Source organism: Rhea pennata, chromosome 19 (assembly GCF_028389875.1).
Source record: "Rhea pennata isolate bPtePen1 chromosome 19, bPtePen1.pri, whole genome shotgun sequence".
In the NCBI taxonomy this organism is placed as follows: domain Eukaryota; kingdom Metazoa; phylum Chordata; class Aves; order Rheiformes; family Rheidae; genus Rhea; species Rhea pennata.
This window is the reverse complement of record NC_084681.1, coordinates 4,671,290-4,693,792: the sequence shown is the minus strand read 5'-3', so window position 1 is coordinate 4,693,792 and position 22,503 is coordinate 4,671,290. Positions and strand designations below refer to the sequence as shown.

The following is a 22,503-nucleotide window of genomic DNA, read 5'->3' as shown; positions in this document are numbered from 1 at the left end:
TGCTAGCCTGTTAAGTTTTAGGATTGTATCTACAGGTTAAATGCTACAGGTTAAACTTAATTCTTTGAATTTAGTCAAATGAATGTTTGTATGTTACTGGCATAATTAAAATTTGTAGGGTTTTTTTTCCCCTCCCCTCTGTGGTCACTGGAAGGTGAATTCTGGCTATAGCTGTTGCTTTTGCATTAGTTATTCTTTTTATGTGATGTAGTAAGCAGTGTGATTTATACTTGGTTGGAAGTCTTTTGAGGCTTTAAGAAGGCAGTAAATATTTAAAATCAGTATTAAATTTAGTTATGCTGATAAGGACCTGTTCCTACCAACTGACTGAACGAAATTCCTTTACTACTACTAATTTCTAGGCTGTTTGCAATCTTCTGCTAGTATTGTCTTTTAATTTATAATCACTTCTATTCTAAGTGGTTTTAATACTTAACAGTAAAATGGTATACAGAGCAAAGCAACTTAAATGGTGTAATTTGTTTGTAGAGGTTAAAAATGACTTCGATGTTAAAGGGAACTAGAGCTATGTGAAGTTATTGATAGGGTGATATTTCAGGTATTCAGAATTTAAAAGGTTACTTGATTAAACCTTCTGGGGTAGTCATTACTGTTTGCTAAATATACTTAAAATTATCTGTTTCAGTATCACCCAAAAGGTGCTAGGATAGATGTATCTATCAATGAGTGTTATGATGGCTCCTATGCAGGAAATCCTCAGGATATTCATCGCCAACCTGGATTTGCCTTCAGTCGCAATGGACCAGTCAAAAGAACTCCTATCACACACATACTTGTATGCAGGTGGGTAGATTTAAAAGCAAGTTCATCTATGTTTGTGTGGTATAGCATATGGGCCAAAATTCATGAAACTAGCAGGATCTGTTAAGTCATAGCTGCACATAAGCAGAGTGTTGAATTTTCCCTATCACTAAAGTACAGTGTTTTTTTCCTGACTAGATAAAATGGTGGTGAGGGATATCTTCACCTGTGATTTTTCTACATCTGCTTATTTTCTTCATGTGGTACTTTATCTTAGAACTTTTGTTATCCAAAAGGTGTTTTTTTTTTCTAATGGGCTATTTCACTAGTGGTAATTTTTTTTCAACTTTTCTTTGCAAGCTAGAGCCTAAAAAGATGGTGTGTATTAATCTGTCACAGCAGTTAGTATTTGCCTATCTTGACTTGATAGATGAAAGTAGTTACTTTTTTTCCTTCTGCTAGGCCAAAACGTACGAAAGCAAGTATGTCAGAATTTCTTGAATCTGAAGATGGAGAAGTGGAACAGCAACGAACATACAGCAGTGGACACAATCGGTTATATTTTCACAGTGATACATGTTTACCTCTCCGTCCACAAGAAATGGAAGTAGACAGTGAGGATGAGAAAGACCCTGAATGGCTACGGGAGAAGACTATTACTGTAATTATTCCATTTATATAAGATGATTCTAAATGGATTTTAGTTTTTCAAATACGGTATGCAGTTGTTGTGGGGAACAAATGGGCTGTATATATAATGAAAACAGTGCTTTCACTTTGAGAATAAGTAGAACATTTTATGAAGTTAAACCACTAACATCTAGTATGTTTAATGATATAAATTCATGGAATCAGAGTGTGTGTTTTCAAGTATGCCTTTAGTTATAAATTTAGCTCAGTCCTCATGATCCTAAAAAGTTCTTTATTCACTGTTTGTGACACTAAAAGAGGAGATCCTGGTATCACAGGAATGCACGGTGGTACATGTATAATATGGAAATAATTTAGCATCATAGATCTGTATGTGATCTGACTTTGTTCTGACCCTTCTGATGTAGTACCTTAATCTTCAGAAGTAGTTATTTCTGTGATGTATAGGTGGCATAAGCTGGAATTCTGACGTTTTTCCTTTTTTTTTTTTTTTTTTTCTCTCCTTTCTCCCTTGTTTTGAATCTCTCCAGCAAATTGAAGAATTTTCTGATGTTAACGAAGGAGAGAAAGAAGTGATGAAATTATGGAATCTTCATGTTATGAAGCACGGGTATGTTGCTGTAATCTTAGTTTTGATACAAATGATGTATATTTGGTTGATTTTTGTATTGCATTTCACTGAGCAAGTAAAATTAATTTCAGCTGTTTAGGAAAGGTTCGTTAAAGGATGATCTGCTAACATGCTTTCTATTCTTTTAAGTTTAAAAAATCTTGTGTGTGGTAGCTCTATGGCTTTGAAAACAAAAACATGGCAGATACTTGAGACTCTGTAATGGAAAATCTGTGCAGTTATATTGATAAACCATGTTGTAAGGTATCTTTTATTTTTGAAAATGTTTTAACTTGCATAATGATGGATTTCTAATTTGACAGGTTTATTGCTGACAATCAAATGAATCATGCCTGTATGCTGTTTGTTGAAAATTATGGACAGAAAATAATTAAGAAGAACTTGTGTCGAAACTTTATGCTACATCTGGTCAGCATGCATGACTTTAACCTCATTAGCATAATGTCAATAGACAAAGCTGTTGCCAGGCTTCGAGAGATGCAGCAGAAGTTAGAAAAAGGAGAATCAGCCTCCCCAACGGATGAGGAATCTTCTGAAGAACAAAGTGGGACGACAAATGGATATAGTGAAAATAATGTGAGAGAGAGAATTTCAGAAATGGATAGCATCTCAGGTGTCACAAAACAGAGCAAGAAACAGAAGCTCTGAAGTCAAAACTCAAATGCCATTCAACGGACAAACATTGAAGTGACATTCTAGGGTGCATGAGTTCTATAAAGAATTACACACACAAAATACAGAGATTCCAAACAGGCACTGCTGGATGGAAATAAATGATTTCAGCAAGGATATTGTTACAACAGGGTTTCTATTCAGTTAATTATGCAAGTACTACATGTATATTGGTTTTGGTGATGTAATGACAATATTCTAAGAGTTTGAGCATGAAGAGCAATATGAAAATCTTTTTGTAATTTTAGTAATTAGTGTCTTAAGAACTTTATGGAATTTACATAATTTAAGTATATGTAAAACAATTTTTATATTAAGATTTTTGCATCTGTATCTGGCTGTTTTTTCCTACCATGAAGTTGCGGAACATCGGGGGAAGGGGGTTGGGATACAGTTTATGCTTTTCTTATTTAGAAATTCTCCAGTTAGCTTTTTGTGAAAATAACGTCTCACTATTTAAAGTTTAACCTTGATCCTTGTATTTGAAATCATTTATCAATTTGATCGTAAATTACAAATTAAATCTTTTTTACACACTAAAATTATGAAATTTTGCAAACTTAGCACTTCCTTTGTCTTGTGCCTGTTTGGAAAGATCTTGGCTTTTCATGTTACAGACACAGTGAAGTACCACCTTGGCTTTTTGAGGTTACCAGCAGTTTGGTTTTCGTGGATAATTCTGATGTATTGATCACCCAGTGTACCATTTTAAACTTGAACATTAGCTCCTTTATATTTTTATTACACATTGACACAGCTACACAAACTATTTGATGTGAACCCCTTAAACTGGGGCTGTGCATCATAGTGTGCCATGCTAAAGCCGAGAGTCTATCGTCAGTATGTAGGCATTACGTCGATTTGCTTCTTTGGAAGTTTATGCCTGCTGTTTTGCCTGAGTACAGACTGCAAGTCCAGGCCATAGGTTTAGCTTTGGCTTTTGAGATGCCACTCTTGAGGGAAAAATGCACTGTAAAATTGGACCAGAAAATGTGTTGCACTTCTTATGCAAGTATTCTGTGATGTATTGTATTCAATACAGATACTAAGATGCTGACTAAACTATATTTGAGCAGTTTTGCACTGCTGTTAACACATTTTATGCATACGTTTACAGATTTTTTCCAATGGAAAGTGGTTTCACTACTGGTACAGTATCAGCACCGAAGGGTTTATTCCAGCAAGCACTGTGGTTGAGTGACATCACCTCAATTTTTTATTATCCTTAAGATATTGCATTTTTCATATTCTTTATTTATAAAGGAACAATGCTGCTGTAAATACAGGTATTTTTAATTTTTTATTTCATTCCATCACCATGAAATGCAGTTCCCTGTTTGTTTAAGGGGTATATAAGCTTTCTAATGGTGTCTTCAGAAATTTATAAAATGTAAATACTGATTTTGATGGTCCTTAAGATGTGTTTAACTGTGAGACTATTTAACTAATGGTGTGGATGTGATTTGTCATCCAGTATTAAGTTCTTAGTCACTGATTTTTGTGTACAAAAATAGGAAAGAGGGAAACTGCAGCTTTCATTACAAACTTCTTGAATTTGCCAGCTCTCTGAGTTTTAGCAAACTCTAATTATGCCTCTGGATAGTACATCAAGCATTTCTCTCTGGCTTTAATTTGCTAAAGCTGTGCACATATGTAAAAAAAATAGAGTATTTTAGGGGAGATGTAGTTCTAGAATTATTGCTTATGTCATTTCTTAAGCAGTTATGCTCTTAATGCTTAAAAGAAGGCTAGCATTGTTTGCACAAAAAGTTGGTGATCCCCCCAAAAAATAGTAATGAAATTACTTCTGTCCAGTAAACTTTGTATGTCATGTCAATTTATAATAAAAGCTGAAAAAATCCCTTTGTTTTCTATTTATAAAGATGCCTTTTCTATATGTACCTTTGAGAGATTTTTGAAGATATCATGTAAGCTGGTTAAAAAGCATTTGAATGGTACAGTAGATGTAAAAAACAAAACAAAACAAACAAGTTCAGTTGTTTAAATGAACCATTGTTTTTACATTAAATGTTTTATTTGAAATCGGCTTTTGTACATAAAGTTCAGTAATATAAAATCTGCCATGATGGTTGTCCAGTCATTTTGTGTGCATGTAGAAAGGCCACAAGCAGCAGCTAGTATAAACTTCCTCTTCTGCTTGTCTGTTTAAATTCACATTAATATGCTTGTCAGACTTCTACAACGGTAGCTAAGAACCTGACTAGTCCTTCCGTTATCCTTAGTGTCTACATAAATTACCAAGTCCATGGCTAGATTATGAAAATTTTACTTCTCCTTTCTTGGGGGTAGAACAGAATACCTGAGATTTAAGTTGTGTGTATTACTGCTTAGAACTGTAATTTATCTAACTGAACCAAAGCTACATGAATGAAGCACATCACTGTTGCTGTTTCAGTTGTAAAAATAACAAAGTGACCTGTGTTTTTTTTTTTTATGCAAATAGTTAATGTTTCAAATAGTTTTTGCAGGATGTAACCATGCTTTAATTGGAGTTGAGTTTTAAATCAGTCTCTATGCTTCTCTAGGATTGTAAGGGAAGAATAGTTTAGGTAATATGGAACTGAGCAAGAGGACTTGCACTGCTCATCAGTGTGTCCTGGGTGTTGAACAGCGGACACTGAAAACCTTTTTCTCTGCTAAAAATAATTTAGATGCTAAAATAGAGGATATAATGGCTAGATTCTGTAAACAGCAGACTGCAGTTGTCTAATGTGCCTTTTTCTCTTTAACTGGCAAAGGCTCTTTAAATTTAGCCTTTAATATGTTCACAGCAGATTTCTGTGATCTTTTATACTTGGTGGTAACTTTAACACAATAGGTCTGTGACCTGCAAGCTGGAAGCTAATGTTTGATGTTTCTAATTCAGTGCATTAAATACTATATTCAGAATTGTTAGCTGGATGTAAGTTGTTAACCTTCAGTGTACGTTGCTGCAAGTGTCTTGACTGTAGTTACTGCTTTGGTCTCTGAAATTTTGGGGGGCAGATTTACTAATAACTGACATATTTTGAACTGTTGGAATTAGAGTAATTGCTACCATCCTATGTCCTATGTGCCACCTCATCAATTTGATTATACCTTCACTGAGGATCAACAGTATTGTCAAAACTGTCCTCTCAGCATGGTTCCTACCAAGTTAAGTATTTCTCAATCCACAGAACATTTTGGTGCCATCATCAACCAGTGCCTGAGTGAAGGTGCTCCTGATGGACCAGATCCTGCTTATAAATCTGATAGTCCAGGGCTGCACACCCCAAGAAAGGAGCTTTGGATGAAGTAGGTAAGTTTCTCCTTCCAAGACTGTCTTACTGCTGGGATACCTGCAGTACCCAAGCTACTTGATTGGAGACTGAAGATGCATTTTTTCAGGAGAAATACTCAGACTCTTATTAAGCAGGAGCTTCATACGAATGCTGTGTTTATGAGGGCTTGCTGCCCTGTCAGCAAGGTTATTTCATGAGTTAAGTTTCCTTTAAAAGAAACCAAAGAAATGGAGCTGGCATCAGAAAGCAGAAGTAAACGATGTGAAACTGTATGTTCAATATGGACTTTATTAGAAGGGGATTAAACAACGTTGCTTCTTGATCAGGCAGTAATGGTGGCCAAAAACTACTGTGTAGAAGAGTTGAACCATTCAAAGCAACTCCAAATATGTGGCAAGAGTAAAATGGAGTAAAGACGAGCTGTGGTAGAGTATTGAGGAATGTAGTTGTAAAAAAAAAGGGGGGGGAGGGGAAGTGTAAGAAAATGACTGTAGCTGTGAGTTTAGAGCTAAACTTCACAGAGAAATGAAAGTAACTGCAGAAATGAGGAAGCTGAAGAGTAACTTTTTTGGAACTTCTGATGGAGTAAAGGTGAAAGTAATGGAAACAGAAGCTCTTAAACGTGGGTGCAGCGCTACAGATTACCTCTCTGATGGCTGTGGCAACTGAGCTCGCCAATATGCAGCTTTGTACCCCTGATTAACAATTTACTAAACCACACAGTTGAGGGATAAAACTTTATTAAAAAATATTCAAATATCACTTGACACAAATGTCTTAGTTGAGGTAAGTGAGTGCTCTAGCTTCAGAAAACACCTTTCAGGATTTCATAAGCAGTTAACACTGTTGCTTGCAAGGCTCCAATAGCTAGAGGGGAAAGACGGCGAAGAAAGCGTCAAGTCTTTTATCTATCTAAACTCTGTTCTAGAGAAACAATTTTAGCCATTTTAATCCAAGCCTCTTCAGAGTTTTTTAGATACCTATTACTCAGGTCTTTCACCCTGAGCTTCTTTACCCCTCCCGAATTTAAAAGGTGCAGCTCTAAGAGGCAGCTGAACAGTACCTACTCTGTATTTCAGGCAGCAAGTCTTACACTGTTTAAAAAAAAAAGAACTGGCAAGCTGGCCCTGTTCTAGATACAGCTAAAGCATATTTAGCCTATTGCCATCCTCAGCCCTCAGGAGGAGCTGAGGGGCTCCTGCACTAGCCCTTCACAGTCATCTTAAGCTGCTTCGTGTGTATGTTCTGCACAAAGCGGCACGGTGTGACCATCTCCAGAAGTACCTGAAGTGAAGATTTACACTTCGTGTTCTAAAGCGCTGGTCCGTATCTCCCAGGGCAGTAGTCTATCAAGCAGTCTGACTAGCCCCTCGAAAAGCAGATGAAAAGGTACCTGACCCTTTGGTACCTTGAAAGTGTAGATTGCTAATTTAGCTTCCATAGAGTGAAAATACTAGGATACTAGTACCTGCACTAGTACATCTAGCAATAATAAAATAAATCTTCCTCTACTTAACAGTGGTGATAGCTGCTAGCTACAACGCTGACCTGACCATCTCTGAACAGGACGGATCCTATTTGACCATCCCCTGCGCTTTCCTAGCTATAGCGAAGGACCTGGATGTGGGATACAGTGCGTTGCCGAAATGCTCCTCGCAGGCTAGCTGCGAAGGAGCCCCAGGAGTACAGCGTAAGCCGGGATCCTCTGACTCGCTAACAGTGAAGTAGTTAAGCATGAGGAGCTGAGAATACAGCAGGCTTTTCTTCGCTATCACTGGCTAATGTCACCTGCAGCTGTCCAGTCATCTTCTCTTTGTACTTTACAGTAAATTAGAATTTAACTGCCATATACATGTTTTTTTGCATACATTTGGATCTATTTTTTTTTCCTTTAAATGGCATGAATGCTAGCCTCTGTTCTCTTTTGAAATTCTCATACCCCCACTACAGCTGTCTAGGTGAAAAAATTCAGGGACTATGGCGAAACTTTTTGTATTGATAGTTTGATCATAAGGGATATTAATCTAATTAAGGCTTTTTATGCTAGCATAGAGGGCTAATGCAGCATGTTAACACTGAACAAAGAGTGTAGAATGATTGTCTAAGTCTTTATAAAAAATACTGCTACTCTAACATGCATATATATATATATATATATATATAGATTTACTGATCTTGAGGTAAGAAGGCCTCTTTAAAGCCCTCAGCATTTCTTTAAAATAGTCTTTAAATCCAGTAGTATTGCAAATGAATCTTTTGACCAGGAATAGGACTCTATTTGAGAAGTGCAGTATTCTAAATCTCATTTGCTATTAAGGCAATACTGGTAACGTTATATAGCTTTTTAAAATAAAAGTTGAGTAATTCACAGGAAATTCTTACCTGTGTCCCCCATCTAATAGCATGGGATGAATTAGCACTATCTGTCTGCTCCATTTTGAGTGGGCTAAGTCTGTGCCAGCAGGGTCTGTCTTAAGCCCACAACCACCCCCCCATCTCCACCGACTCCTGACCCGGATCCCCAGCCCCAGCCGGCTCTGGCCGCGTGCTACTGCTCAGCCCAGGCTCTCCCCAGCGCTTGGCACATCAACCTGCACTAGTGCACTTGAACGCGAGGGGTTCGCTGGCATCTATTCTGCACACGCTGTTTGGGATTTCCAGGAATCCCCCGTTCCATTTGTCTCTGTTGATGGACAGCAGAAAGCAAGGTCATCTCCAAGTCTTCCAAGGGCTCCGTGAGGAATCACGGCTGCCACCTGCATGTCATGCCTGAAGGGTAAAGCAGCAAGGCCTGCTCCCATGTAGCCAACCAAGCAGAGCAGAGCTGGGGGAGACCATCCTCCCCTAAGCGCTGGTCTAGTTTGTCAGACAAGTGTCAGCATTAAAGTGAAAAGGCAAGCATCACCATGCAACTACTCTAGAAATTATTTTTCAAGTGACAACATAGAAAACAGTTCAAGAAATATCTGGAAATAAGGCACTTGCATAACAGTGAGACTTTAACAGGCAGGCTACATATTTAAAGAGACACTTTGGCTCAGACATCCTTGTTCTGGGAGAATGAACAGTACCGTGCATGGAAGAAATTGCTGTTGCATGCAGTACCCGCTACCTGTTTAGATTAAGGCAGTATTGTGTACAAGGAAGCATGACAGAACATCACCACAGTAAATACTTTGTGGGGGAGTTTTTTTTTTTTTTTAAGTGGTAGAAGTAAAACTTTGGTCCATTAACTCCAACCCCCCAAAAGTTACAGGCTTATTTCACAGAACAGCAGCATCAAGCAAAGTTAATTCCACACAAGCGTACCCTGAGACTAGAGTACAATGAAATACTGACGAAAAAAAATCAAGTCTGGAGAGGGGAAGAAAAAAAAAAAAAGTCTTTGTGGACTGTTTAAATTAATTTGCCTAAGCAAACGCCTGTTTAACTTTTTCCAGAGTAACAGATCAAATGTTTCACAATTTTTTTTAAATGAATCCAGTAGAAAGTACAATATAGTGGAGTTCAAGTAATATAAAGACAGGTTTTTGTTTACAGATTGTTGATATCAAACAGCTGGAAACCCAAATTTTAATATTACATTTTATACCAAGAACAAGAACCTCTTCACTTGCTTGGGCTGCTAGAACACCAAAACCTTCCAGCCTGGGTATGAGAACGAACATCCAAAATACAAAGAACCACAGCATTGATCAAGTACCCAGTCAAAGACCACTTCCCTGTTGTTAGAGCTAATGGTTACTCTAAGCTTGAAGTTGCCTCCCTCGTTGCTGGAAGGCCCTAACTGCACAGCCTCCATGTCAAACGTCACAGTCGATCCAGAAGTGACTGCAGGCAGTTGGTTTGTCATCTCTTTCCCATTTACAAATACTGCCCCTGAAACGGCCAAGATACCAAACATTATTTCTCACTTTCAGCATGTACTAGAGGTGCAGTGCTACGACTCCCTGTTGTTGCAAGTTACAATACTGCAAAAGCAGGAGAAGGAGACTCATGATCCTACCAAAGATTTTAACTGCAGAAGGCGAATGTACTCAAAATACAGTTAAAGTTGCATGTGTGTTATCCAGGATGAGGGCTAAGAAGAAAGAGCTTTTGGAATAAAGGGATTATGCTCTTCAGTTATGTGATTCAAACTCACCGTTCGTGCTAATGCACACAGCTTTATCCCGCTGCAAGGAATCGTAGCCGTTCTGCTGCTCCACGCATACCCCTAGGCTGTCTCGTCTGTCTGGCTGACCCACGGTTTCAATTCTACCAAGCAAAAAGTGAAGTCAGACCCTCAAGTTTTAAATCAAAATAAACAATGAAATCTAGACAATAAGACCCTGTCATACCAGACCTCTGTATTGCTGCTCCAGGATTTTCAACAAAGTCATCCAGCTTTGGGGGAGACCTCTCGAGTGACCAAAGGTCCTACCAGCCCTTCCAACAGTTCCGCTGAGCATCGCTGTAGCCATTAGTCTGTACAAAAGGTGAACCTGCCGCTTTCAAATTTTCACTGCCATTTAATAAAACTCTCTGCTATTACAGCTTACGAGTCTTATGAAATGATTTCTAGTTGCCTGAAATGTATCTTAAGAATCAATATGCATAAAACTACAATCTATAGTTACCTATAACAGATTACTGGTTTCAGTAACTGTTTCTGTAGTTTCAGCAAATATTTCATAAGTAAGTATTCACATGCTCAAAGGAAGCCTGTTATTAAAGCTACTTTTTTGATTTCTCAGCAATTCTGCTATACAGAGGGAATCTGTGTGGGGGGGGGGAGAAGGCTGATGGTGTTTTTTCTTTTTTTCTTTTCTAAGGTGCTAAATCATACTTTGAAGAGAGCCCGAATGACATAGAAAACTCAGTTTTACTAACAAACCAACTCAGCCGGTCTTTTTCAGAAAGCAGACTGGGTTGTTTTCATTACAGCATAAGAGAAAAAGCAGCGCTGATACTTTGTTGTTGCCAAACAACAGGAAAACTTAAGCAAAAGCTTTAAGAACTGGAAATTAAATTGAGCACTGGACTGGCACACAATGAGTAAATTCTTTGAAGATAAACATGGAAGATCAGACTGGAACCGTGTTTTACTTTCGCACTCCATTACGTTTTTCAATCTCCTAGGAAACGTCATTAAGATAGCAAGAGCCTCCTGTTGTAAAGCAAAGCAAAGCAAAAAAAAAATGAAATAAAATAAAACACCCTACAAGCTTTTAATGTGGAAGCAATCCACAATGTTTTCCCAAAACAACTTTAAACTAATTTTACAATTCATTTTGGTACTATATTCTAGATTTTAAACTCAGTCACTAGTAAAGTCTCATAAACAGCTATTATCTGTAAACTTGAGAGGTAAAGCCTTCGTACATAAGGTAAATAATTAATTCCACCCCCAGTTAAAGGAGCCTTTTGTCAGTTTTGGATTGGAAATACCCCCCCCAAAAAAAAAAAAAAAGAAAAAATCCACTAAAGTGTAGGAATTCTATCGTTTCAATTTGTACCCACTCTTACTTGTTCATTTATATAGCCCCTATTTTTGCAGAACACTGTCAGAGTAACATGGACCTGGAGCACTATGAAGAAACAACTGTCACACGAGGAACAGGACAGAAAACCTCTGAGGCAGGACCAATAGCACGCCTAAAGGCGAATGTTTACGCAGGAGTCAGTCCAATACCCCCTACATTTATTAGGTTCAGCTTCCTCGGTGGTAGCAACACTGAATCCAGGCTGTAGCCACATTCTGCACCATGCACTTCTGTATCCATCATACCCAGGCTTTCCAGTGGCAGGGCTACCTGCTCTCCCTCCCTACACTGCTTGCCTTACATACAGCCCATTCTGCACTCTGCAAAGTGAATATACAGGAAGTAGGAAAGACAAAACTTCCTTACACCATAAGGAAGCAGCTCGAAGTGTCCAAAACAACAGCCAACCTGTAATTCTTCTGTAGCTTCCCTCTTCTTGCATGCATGGGGAAGAGGGCCAGGATCTGGCTTAGGTCACCATTCCTTTCCTTACTAGATTTTGTTTTTTCAGCAATTAATAACCAGCCCTAGGCAAAAAAACTAAAGATGAGGGAACACTACAGAGCATCACTGTAAAGTCTCCTAAGCTTTGCTTTACTAGACTGGTATTTGCTACAATGTTAACAACTTTATTTTCCAGCCCCTATGATCCTTGGGGCTTCAAATTTTTTAAAAGCCTGCGGAACACAGGGTAGGAACAACGCTTAACAGAACGGTTCAATCCCTTCTCATTACTTCCAGTGCTGCAGAGTAAAAACTTGTGCCCCCACCACTGCAGTATTAGGACCCCGAACCAGTTCACCCACCACCAGTTTCCATTTGCCTCAGAGCACAGAAAAGTAAATCCACGGGCAATCAAATGAACTTCATTTCTGAATAGCTGTCAGTAGAGTTGGGGCAAGCTCCTGACAAAGTCTGTGCGATCTTTGCATAGCATCTGCTGGAGGATCTCAAATTGCTAGCCTGGCCAGACTGACTGCGGCTCCCTGCTGCAAGCAGAAGCTTTAGGGACAGCTGTGCAGCTGGTCTCCCTGAAGAAATATTCCCTCTCCTAAGTGCAACTCCCTGGAGGCTCCAAAGAAATAGAACTAATCTTGACCTAGATGCCTTACCTCAGAAGATATCTAAAGCAGTCTACCTTTAAAAAGCAGATACGAACTGTCTTTATCATAGCTTCACTTTTCACTGACCAGGCATGCCTGAGTCCTGAACGCACAAGAAGTTTACAAAGCTGCTTCACAAACATCTGTAATACGAACCTTGCTTACGTTTGCTCAGCAGGCCACTTACCCCCTTGTGAACATATCTTTGTTTCAATGGATGGAAAAAAGCCAAACGTCAAATACTACCTCTCACTGTTCAGCAAAACCTCATACACTTTGAAACAGACAGCTACTCTCAGGCCTGGAAAGAAAAACACAACCTATTTTTTAGGTTTTCTTCAATCTTAAGATTCATCTCATTACATCTCTTGCAGACATGTGCTTGTTAGTGCTCCACCATGCTGAAACAATCTCCTCTTGGAGGAAAGTCCATGTTACCAAACTAAAGCAGAAGATTTTCATGTGTTACCAATAAAAGAAGATAAAAGACACTGGTCTGAAACAGAACCAAGGGAAACCTCAAAGTTCTGCCTTTAATTGCACAGGCACTTCTGAGCCAAGAGATATTAAATCTAACAACAGATTTCAAATGGAAGCTTTCAATCCTTTTATCCCATCTCAAACAAGGCAGCTGAATACATACTTATATTACAACCATTTAAAGTCAAGATAATTCACTCTCAGGAAGGCAGAAATGAAAAGCTATGGAATAAATTATAAAAATACCATAAACAAGCCTCTTAAGTTGCCTTTGAGGATTGCTTACTGTACAGCAAGAACAGTTTTATTTAACCAGAGGAAAAGGGAATACAGCTTCAAACTCTTTGAGGTCTAAATTACAACTGATATATCCACAAGAAGTTCCTCCTACCCAGTTAAGCAGCAGCATCTCAGGGATACGACTGAAAGCAGCAAAGATGCCAAGGCTTTTAACCTCATTTTGTATCAAATTAAAAGCCTGTATTTCACAAGATACCTTCTCCCCTCAAGAACTTCTAATGCCAGTTGCAAACAGTATTGTCATCAGCACTCCAATTGTCTCAGAGGTTAGACACACCAGTGCCAGACTGTCGTTCTTGCCTGTGCCAACACAACATGTCTCCAAGGACACAAAGCAGGTGGACACTCAGGGAAGGAAAGAACTTGGTGGTAGGGCAGCTTACCCAAAGCTGAACAGAATCAATGGAAAACCTCCCCTAACTTCTGATTAGACAGCAACAGCTGCTACAAAAACTAAGAGGAAAACAAGTTTTCCATAGATATGGAATATGGCTTAGCATGGCCTATTTTTTGCTACCCCGCAGGAATTCTCTCTAGCTTCTGTTCTAGACAGGTGTAGATCCTATCTACACATCAGGTGTTGTCCCAAAGATTGAGGAAGTAGAAGATAGAAAAGTTGAGAATTCACACAGACGTGCTATCTTGACTGGGGCTGTGCTGATGTAAAACACGCATCAAAATTCACATTTGCACACAATCCAAAGGTAACAGACTAGAGAAGGCAGGTTGGTTCGCAGCAGATGCGCCAAATGAGCAATCCAGAAGTACTTGCCTGAATGTTAATGTCTGCCCACAGAAGTAAGTAGGAGCTTTGGAGTAGAGCACGCCACATGACTGAGAATCATTTCGAAGCGCTATGTTTCTTCGACTGCTCAAACTGTAGCCCTCCAAACCAGTTGTCCATTCTTCAAAGAAAAATAAAAAGGATGAACACCAACTAGACTAGATACCTTACTTCTTAAGGTTTACCTCTTACAAAGCTTAAGTTACATTAAGAACAGGGGCTGTTTTCCCCTTCCTCTGATGGAGAAATTTCTTTTTCAAATCATTTACAATTACAAAAATATATATATATATATATATTTCCCAGCTCGTAGGGTTCGTTAGAAGTTTACTCTTTGCTGTGATCCCTAGGAAGTCATACTGTACGCAAACAAAAACTTCTGTGACTCAATGCCCTTAAAAATTTGAAAGCGAAGATAAAACTGAAGTTTTCTGTCCCCAGCCAAGATAAGAACGAGTTTTACAGATGGATTATAAACATGTCATGTGAACATAGGTCATAAAAAATGCTGAAGTAGGGGTAGGAGACAAGGAAAAAAGAAAATTTTCATTTTTCTCCTATAAGCACTGGCTAAGTCCACCTGCTTTTTCATCAATCTCTTGTTATTAAGCTCATTTCTCAGAAGAGGGTAACACCCTCCTACCTTAAGGAGAACAAAGTCCTCAAGCTAACACAGGAACTAGACAAAAGCTGAAACAGCTCAGATTCTCTACTTCTCTTTGCACTCAGAGCTCAAATGAACCGCAGAGAAAAAGAGCTGCCCCCACCTCAATAGTAAGTCTGAACACAGCCCACATTTATTTCATAAAATATGAATCATAAAAATGGTGAACAATAAAGTTGTGCACTGACAGTTTCCAAGCTGACACACTGAGCGATCTGATGGAAATGCTCACTATCACTCATACCACAAAGCTGAAATCCAAATTAAGCAAAGGCTAAACTCTAGTATGGAAGACTAGATAATGCATCAGGTATTACACACATACATTGCAGGTCAGAAAACCCCACTATCAGACAAAAAATGCTCCATAAATCAGACAGAAAACAAGCTCCAAAAATCATTCAACTATAGACCTTCAGGAGTCCTGCACAGATGTCATCGACCTAAGATGAAGATAAATAGCAGTGAAGCAGTACCATGGGGAACTAGTGTGGTATGGCCAATTTGAGGAACACTCCATGGACTCCACTCCTGCCGTCCATCTCCTCGGGCACAGACTCTGAACTGGTAATCGACGTTAGGATCAATATGCAGTACAATGAACTCTGTCTCTGAGCCAACATATACATCTTCAAATTGACTGGCAGTGCTCTTACGATATTGCAGTCTGTAATCTTGTGGTATAAAGTCATCATCCACCTAGAGAAACATTTATTACATAAATGAGAGGCCCCGCTCTTTTCTTCCCCCCTTCCATCTCTGAAACGGGACATGCTAGCATAGTATTGCAGGCTGCCACCAAAGGTGATTCAGAGTCACAAAGTATTTAAGAACAGAAAACATGTTCCAGAAAATAAAATCAGAGTTTGAGCTAACTATTACAAAAGGAAACACAAAAATGATTTAATTGCAGTTAAACAATATCTGTAGAAGAGATGTTTATCCAAAGGCTTTTCAATCTAGCAAACAAAGATGTAACACAATCCAGCAGCCAAAAGTAAAGACAAATTTGGAAAAGAAATTCAGTGTTAATTTTTAACAGCAAAGGGAGTTTGCTATTATCTTTATTAAATTGTTCTAGAGGATGATTTCCCATTCTCTGGTATTACAAAATCAAAAGAGAAAGGGTTTTTTTTTTTGGAGGGGGAGAAGAAAAAAAAAGTCTCTACTATCATTCAAACATGAACAAAACTCAGGAAAATCCTTAGCACAGGCAATCAGATTAGATGCCACCATAGTGCCTATGGTTTTATAATTTGAATACACATCCTTTGCAAGGTAAGGTGACCAATGGCTGGCTGTTGCTAGAACAAAAAAAGTTTGTTTCATGCTGCTAAGGAACACAGAGCTGTACAATGACTAAACCACATCAGAGCATAGCAGTGATTTATTCAATAAAAATATTTCTCAAATATTGAAGAAAATCACTTGAGTATCTAATGCCAACATTAGAATATTTTTCTCTTTGCGTCCACTGTATCTCCCTAAGAACGCAAATGTATTTAGGTGTAAAGAATATAACAAAACAGGTTCGGCCTCCTCTAAATGAAAATACTGGTTCTTCTAAAGTGTCCTCAAAGGGGGACAAAAGCATCACGCCAGCAATGAAGTTCAGTCTCAATGAGCGCATCCAGTTATTGCTGCCACACAAATGAACTACATAGCTCCACAGCACAAATGGCTACATGTGAATCATATGTCAGAAACAGATTTTTTTTGAAACCAGGATTTTTGATGCCATTTTACCTCAGTCATGGACCACAGATATAATACTCCTTATTATTTATTTGTTTAGCTGGGTATAGTATCTGAAGGTGGCATTTCTTGCTTGTCCAATAGGTTCTAACTACACACAGGAGTGGACTATTCCTTTGAAAGCAGTAAAAAATTTAGAAAGAAATACGCATTTTCTGTTTATTTCAATAAAACACAAGTTTGAATGTTTTTTTTCCAGGATAGTCTACCCACCTTACACCATCGGACTAATATACCTCCAGGTTTCTCAATGAATTCCTCTAACTGTACAGGTGGGCGAGATGCTATGGTCCCATGTCTGAATATCTGATTTTTCAATATAGTAAGGAGGCAGTCATCCAACTGGGCAGACAAACAAGGCACATCGACCAAGGAGGGAACTTCTGGTAAGCTGAGAAAGGAAAGTGTGCCATAATGAATGGGGCCAGCTTCCACATATTCATGTGTCATCCATACATTTGAATCTATATAGACTTTGTGAGGAAAGAACTGCTGTGGAAATTGGCATGTGCATTTCAAACTTGAGACTCATAAAACATCCAGTGTTTCAGTTTCAACCAGACTGTCTGTTCCTCAGGAAATACTCTGAAATACAGGCTGTTCCATAGGGAGTGGTTTCATCATTCACGAATAAACAGCCTATATATCTACAGAATATACACAGGTTGAAAACTACTCCATCTGTGACTTCCAACTCGGTGAAACTCTACGAAATAAACAGGACAGCAACACCTCAAATGAAACTTCAACAGCAATGCAATGGAGGGCTTTTATTTTAAAGGAAAGAGATCCTCTATAAAGGAACAGCATATGTTCTCCTGCCCGACATCACTTCAGTGTGTCAGTATCTTACCTATCTAGCTGAATATGTAATGCTTTCTTTGTAAAGCTGCATAGTTTCTCATTCTCTTCTCCCACATCTCCATGGATTGCACTCTCTCCTGGAATCAAACGGTAAAAACATTCCTAATGAGAAAATGTCCAAGACATGCATTCTTCACTTCAAGGAGTAACCAGTTCTGACAGGAATAGCAAGTTAAACATGCAACATTCTCAGCACTTTTGCTAGACTCTTAACTAGAGAACAAAATTATAGTTAACAATATAAAGCCTATCTAGCAACTTTTGAAGCTCCCAAAGCTTTCTGTAGACACACCCATAACAGATGTAATAATTTGCCTCAGGTCTCAGACAGTAGCAGAACTGGGGGCAGATGCCAGGAATCAGAATTCTTAATCCTTTCCTCCATCTGCTTTAAAGGAAGGGAAAAAAGAAAAAAAAAGGAAAAAAAAAAAGAAAAAAAAAAAAGAAAAAAAAAGCAAAGCACCTTCACTGAACAGAATATCAAATAACTGAAACTTAAAACCAAAAAATAACTTCAATCACTGTTCTGCTTACTACAATCTATATAATCGCTATTGTCATAATGTATGAAAGAACCTGTACATTAAAGTGTAGAGACAAACAGAAATCTTTTCATAAGCTTTCCAAATAAAGTAGTGGCTCACACTTCAGCTGACAGAGATATATGCTCCATTTCTTATCTGATGACTTCATGGTAAATTTACAACATTAGCAACTCAGTCCATTTCTAAGTGCAGGATTACAAATCTCTAATGAAAAACATACATCATAATTGGCAGCAAAAGATTTAATAAGCATGGAGGCTTAACTGCGTTCTGGCTCAGATGTAATCTCTGCTCACTTTAACAACATGACTTAGCAACGCTTGTATTGCTGCAGAGAGAATGTGACCCATGGGATAGGAAGGGCACAGCTAGCCAGTGTCTCACGAGATCTGACTGAAACTTGTATAAAACATAAGCAATCTTTGTCACCACCTTGTGATTTGGTACCTCTATATGTAAAATGGAAACAAGGCCACTACCAGCTGCCCCAGAGGCTGCAGTACTAGTAAGAAACCAACAATTTAATTCTTAAATATTGTCACTTCCAAGCCAGCATGTTCTTTGAGCACTAAGCTCCCATCCAAATGCAAGCTAGTAGATCTCCTCCCACTCATGGGAGACTGTTCAATGCACTTCAGTTCACAAAACCGAGATCATGTTGAAAGAAAGTTAAAGTTGAGACATGAGAACAATGCAAGGAAACTGCCAACATATTCATGGCTGCAACGTGCTCCAAGTAGGTTCTCCAATGTGGGGAAACAGTCAAGAGACACTCCTTTCTGGCTAGGTATTTATAGCAGCAGTAGGGCATGTTCTGCCCTTCACTATCATCTTCCTTTTTATTTACATTTTTTTAAACTATTTACCTCTATTTTTATCTGCCTCATCCTCAAATCTTTTGGAGGAACCTTTTTCCATATAGTGGCATACATATTTTTCCTGTTAGGTGGGGAACATGAGGAATAATCTTTTATCTTCAGTTGCTATTCCATAAGCTATAAATAACCTCCTTCCAGTCACAAATGTTAGAACAAACATTCACTCACTCAGTTTGAGCAGCACTTACTTTCCAAGATTAAATAAATTCAAATTTTAGCTAGTTTTATTGTGGTAATGAGAACTACTTGTCCACAGCATCCTTAGAGAGGACTAACATAAAATTTATTCATCACTGTAATTCTGCTGGACTCAGTTGCTAACTTAGTAAGACCAACAGAGTTTTTTTGTTGTTGTTATGATACTGAGTTTGTTTTTTCAAAGCAGCTGAACATGATCCTCTTTCCAGTGCCCTGGCATGAAGGATAACTCTGCAGTAAGATACATTTCTGAAAGCAGGCTGTCTTAAGAGCGCTATGCTAACACAGGTACAATTATCCCTAGGTTTGCAGTGAAATACTAAAATACATGTTTGTAAGAGTCAATATTGATTGGCTTTTTCCTACAACTTTCCATCTGTAATCTCTTGGTAACAGTTGGTGCGGCCCCAAAAATGAGCCAAATATACTGATCGTAACAGGAACATTCCAGTCTTCAAGAGAAGACGTACTAGAAGGTAGAGCTAACGCTTAATTTCAAGTCCTGCCTTACCTTCACGGAGCAAGTCATCAGCTGTACTGACTCCATGCTCTATTAGTTTCTGGCATTCATCCAATGGTTTGATGCTCTCTTGTTCTATAGTATCTACTTCCTGCAGCAGTGATATCAGTCGCTCATCCAACAGCTTCTTTAGGGTCCCTTTCAAATCATTAAAATGTTGCTCAAGTACATCTCTGGTCAATGCTGCACTCTCTCTAATCTAAATTGAGGTAACAAGAAAGAAGGATTCAGGATAAAAATCAAAAATCATGCACGTCTTGTTTTTCTGAACCACCTTATTTGCATCTGCCAGTGAAAAGCTGTGCGTGAAGTCAGCTTTAAAAAAGACGACCACTGGCAGTTAGCAAATTAACATAGTCATTTTAGTATATGTGTGGCAGAGAAGGAGGCAAAGAAACTAGCCTGGACAAGGGGAAAGGCGTATTAGCTAAGCAAATCAAGATAATGTCTAAGGCTAGAGCTAAACACAAATTGGGTTATTTGTATTTCAATCAAAGATCTTTTTTCTTCTCAGAAAGATCTGAACATTGTCTTTTCCCCTCGTCTTCACAACTGTCGTAATCCTATCCAAAAACTTCTCTGCCATCATATAGAGGTAATCCTCATTGAAAACAGGAAGTATCAGTCTTCTATCTACCCAAGAGCACTTTTTCAGAGCATAACACCACACCAATTCTTTTTAAAATCTTCCTACAGCTACTTGCTTTTTAATCTTTCTCCAAATAGCCACCTGTGAATTTCTTTGAATGTGTCTGTGCTCCACAGTTACAGAATGGGGTGAAAAGCAGATCTGTTTTGATGCTGGAAGAACAAGATCACGACAGGTTCTGCAAGTGTTTATTAAAATGCTTGCAAACTTGCTGAATCTGACTTTTACAGAACAAAATGCATTTGAACACCCTGAACTAATGATCCAAAAATCAGAAGTAACATCTCCCCGTGAACAACTTTAAGTTATGCACACAAGGAAATGCTGCAACATGCATGCTGCCTTACACGTAATTTCTAGATCTTTAGATGTACAGGCAACCAACACAGGAAGTTCTCTGGTTAGGTAAAATAAATTTCCTCTTCAAGTAATGTTCATGGACCTCTGCAGCTGCCACATAGCTTTGTTTCCCTTCTCTTGTTATTTCAATGCTTAAAAAAAAAGGGAAGTGTTTAGCTTTGTACAGGGGTGGGGTGGAGGAAGACAGCAAGAACAGTCACTTCTCCAAGCCCCATTACCTCCATCACTTGCAGATACAAATTCAGCAAGTCAACCTTAGTGTTTCAACCAGCTACACAACCAGCACAGTGTAGAGGAAATGCAAGTCCTTAAACAAATAGAGTTGCACAAAGGCTTTCAAAAATCACATCCCATTGGTCCCAAAGAAAAGGATATGACATACGGGATCTGAAGAACTTTCCTAACACATTTGGCCACCAGTCTCCAAACAATGAAGCTTCTGCTACCTGAACTCAAGTCTAAGACACTCGGCGTTTCTGGACATTCAGCTCGAGTGCCTGCTGCGCTGCTGCTTTCTTGTGGGCAAAAAGGTGAGCAGTCCCAAAGTTGGAAAGAGGGAGAACAAAAAACAGTGCACACAGGCAAAAAAAAATCCCCCCGAGAGGAAAATAAAAGTTAACTAAGCAGTCCGAGCCACTGCAGTAAGACAAGCTGACTCGCTCTCAACACATTTTATCAGACAACACTGGGAGGGCAAGGTTTGGACTAAAGGCAGCTGCAGTTGATACTCAGAGGGCATCTCAGCAGAGAAGCCAGTCTGTCAGTGGCTCTCCAGTCTCCCTGTCCGCACCGGCACAGCTAGGACGCATCTGCACGCCAGAGCGGGTGCGTTATCAGCCCCAGTGAGAAGCCTTCCCCTGCCATTAGCGCACAGACACAGAAAAACCAGCTAACCCGTAACGTTAGCGATACCTGTACGTGCCCCCCGGGGGGACGCGACCCCCAGAGCTCCGTGCAGGGTCAGGATAAAATTCCAACCGATGCCCGACTGGCCTACGCGGACGTTTTTGCTCACAGGGGAGGGCAAGGAGACACGCAGGACACGCTCTTTAGGAAAGACTTGGCATCCCAGCCGCTCCAGACGGGAGCCAGCCCCGTTCTGTCGGTACCTGCTCCGGGGCCGGTTCAGAAACAGCCTCCTTCGCCCCCCACCTCCGCCCTCCCAACCCCTCACCCGCCCGTCTCCAAAACCTTCCGTCTCCGCGGCGCGCACGGCCGCCGCACTCAAGCTCTCCTGACGGGGCTGCGCCAGCCCCAACGACGCGGGGCGGCCGCCCACCCCGGGACCCGCTGGGGCCCCTCCCGTGCCCAGAGCCCCCTGCCAAGCCCCGCCAGGCCCGAGCGCGGCGGCGGCAGCGGCGGCGGCGGCTCCCGCCCCGCCTCCCCCACCTGCTTGCGCGCCTGCTGCAGCCCCCGCAGCCGCTGCTGCAGCTCCCGCCGGTAGCTCCGCGCCGCCTCGATGCTCTCCCGCGCCTCCTGCAAGAGGAGCCGCGCCTCGGCCTCGGCCTCCATGGGCAGCCGCGGCGGGCGGGCAGGCCGCGGGGCGGGGGGCGGGCGCGGCGCCGGGCCCCGCCCCCGGGAGGGCCCCACATCCGGCCGCCGCGCGGGCGGGGCGGGGCCGCGCTAACGGCCGCGCGCGCGGAGGCCCCACCGCCAGCGCCCACCCCCCGCCAAACCCGCCGCCGCCGGGAAGTTTGGCCCCTCTCGGAGCCAGTACCGCCACCGCCCCCCCCCCAAAATCTTTCTGCGCCGTGACGTCACGCGCCCCGCCCCTCTCCACATTTAGCGGCGCGAAAACCCAACTGACAGCAGCAGACTTGGGTGGGAGGAAAGGGAGAGGGGCGGGGCTCCCGCCCCACGTGACCGGCCCCACGGTGA

The 22,503-nt window shown here is 40.4% G+C and overlaps 2 protein-coding genes across 2 annotated transcripts in view; one reads left to right on the top strand and one right to left on the bottom strand.

The window, feature by feature from the left end:
* Window positions 1-4,577, top strand: part of SUZ12 (SUZ12 polycomb repressive complex 2 subunit) — a 29,303-nt gene extending 24,726 nt beyond the window's left edge. The window contains exons 13-16 of the mRNA XM_062591466.1: window positions 647-804; window positions 1,225-1,423; window positions 1,944-2,023; window positions 2,347-4,577. Coding sequence (XP_062447450.1) covers window positions 647-804; window positions 1,225-1,423; window positions 1,944-2,023; window positions 2,347-2,692 — 783 coding nt within the window. The 3' untranslated portion in view covers window positions 2,693-4,577. The remainder of the gene's footprint in view (window positions 1-646; window positions 805-1,224; window positions 1,424-1,943; window positions 2,024-2,346) is intronic.
* Window positions 4,578-6,723: 2,146 nt separating this feature from the next.
* CRLF3 (cytokine receptor like factor 3) lies at window positions 6,724-22,173 on the bottom strand. Its single transcript, XM_062591467.1, has 8 exons — window positions 22,015-22,173; window positions 19,608-19,815; window positions 17,465-17,552; window positions 16,825-17,002; window positions 15,333-15,555; window positions 14,181-14,313; window positions 10,145-10,257; window positions 6,724-9,879 (listed from the first exon to the last, which is right to left on the bottom strand). Exons 1-8 carry the CDS (start codon window positions 22,135-22,137, stop codon window positions 9,626-9,628), a joined length of 1,320 nt encoding a protein of 439 aa, XP_062447451.1. The 5' UTR covers window positions 22,138-22,173; the 3' UTR covers window positions 6,724-9,625.
* Between the last annotated feature and the right edge of the window lie 330 nt (window positions 22,174-22,503).

What these genes read in the sequence shown, in the direction of transcription:
- CRLF3 (XM_062591467.1), bottom strand. Translation starts at nt 22,137, where the DNA reads ATGGAGGCCGAGGCCGAGGCGCGGCTCCTCTTGCAGGAGGCGCGGGAG. An exon ending in TGCAGCAGGCGCGCAAGCAG is followed by an intron (nt 19,816 to 22,014) that starts GTGGGGGAGGCG and finishes ACCTCAATTTAG; the next exon opens with ATTAGAGAGAGTGCAGCATT. An exon ending in TGATGACTTGCTCCGTGAAG is followed by an intron (nt 17,553 to 19,607) that starts GTAAGGCAGGAC and finishes GTTTGATTCCAG; the next exon opens with GAGAGAGTGCAATCCATGGA.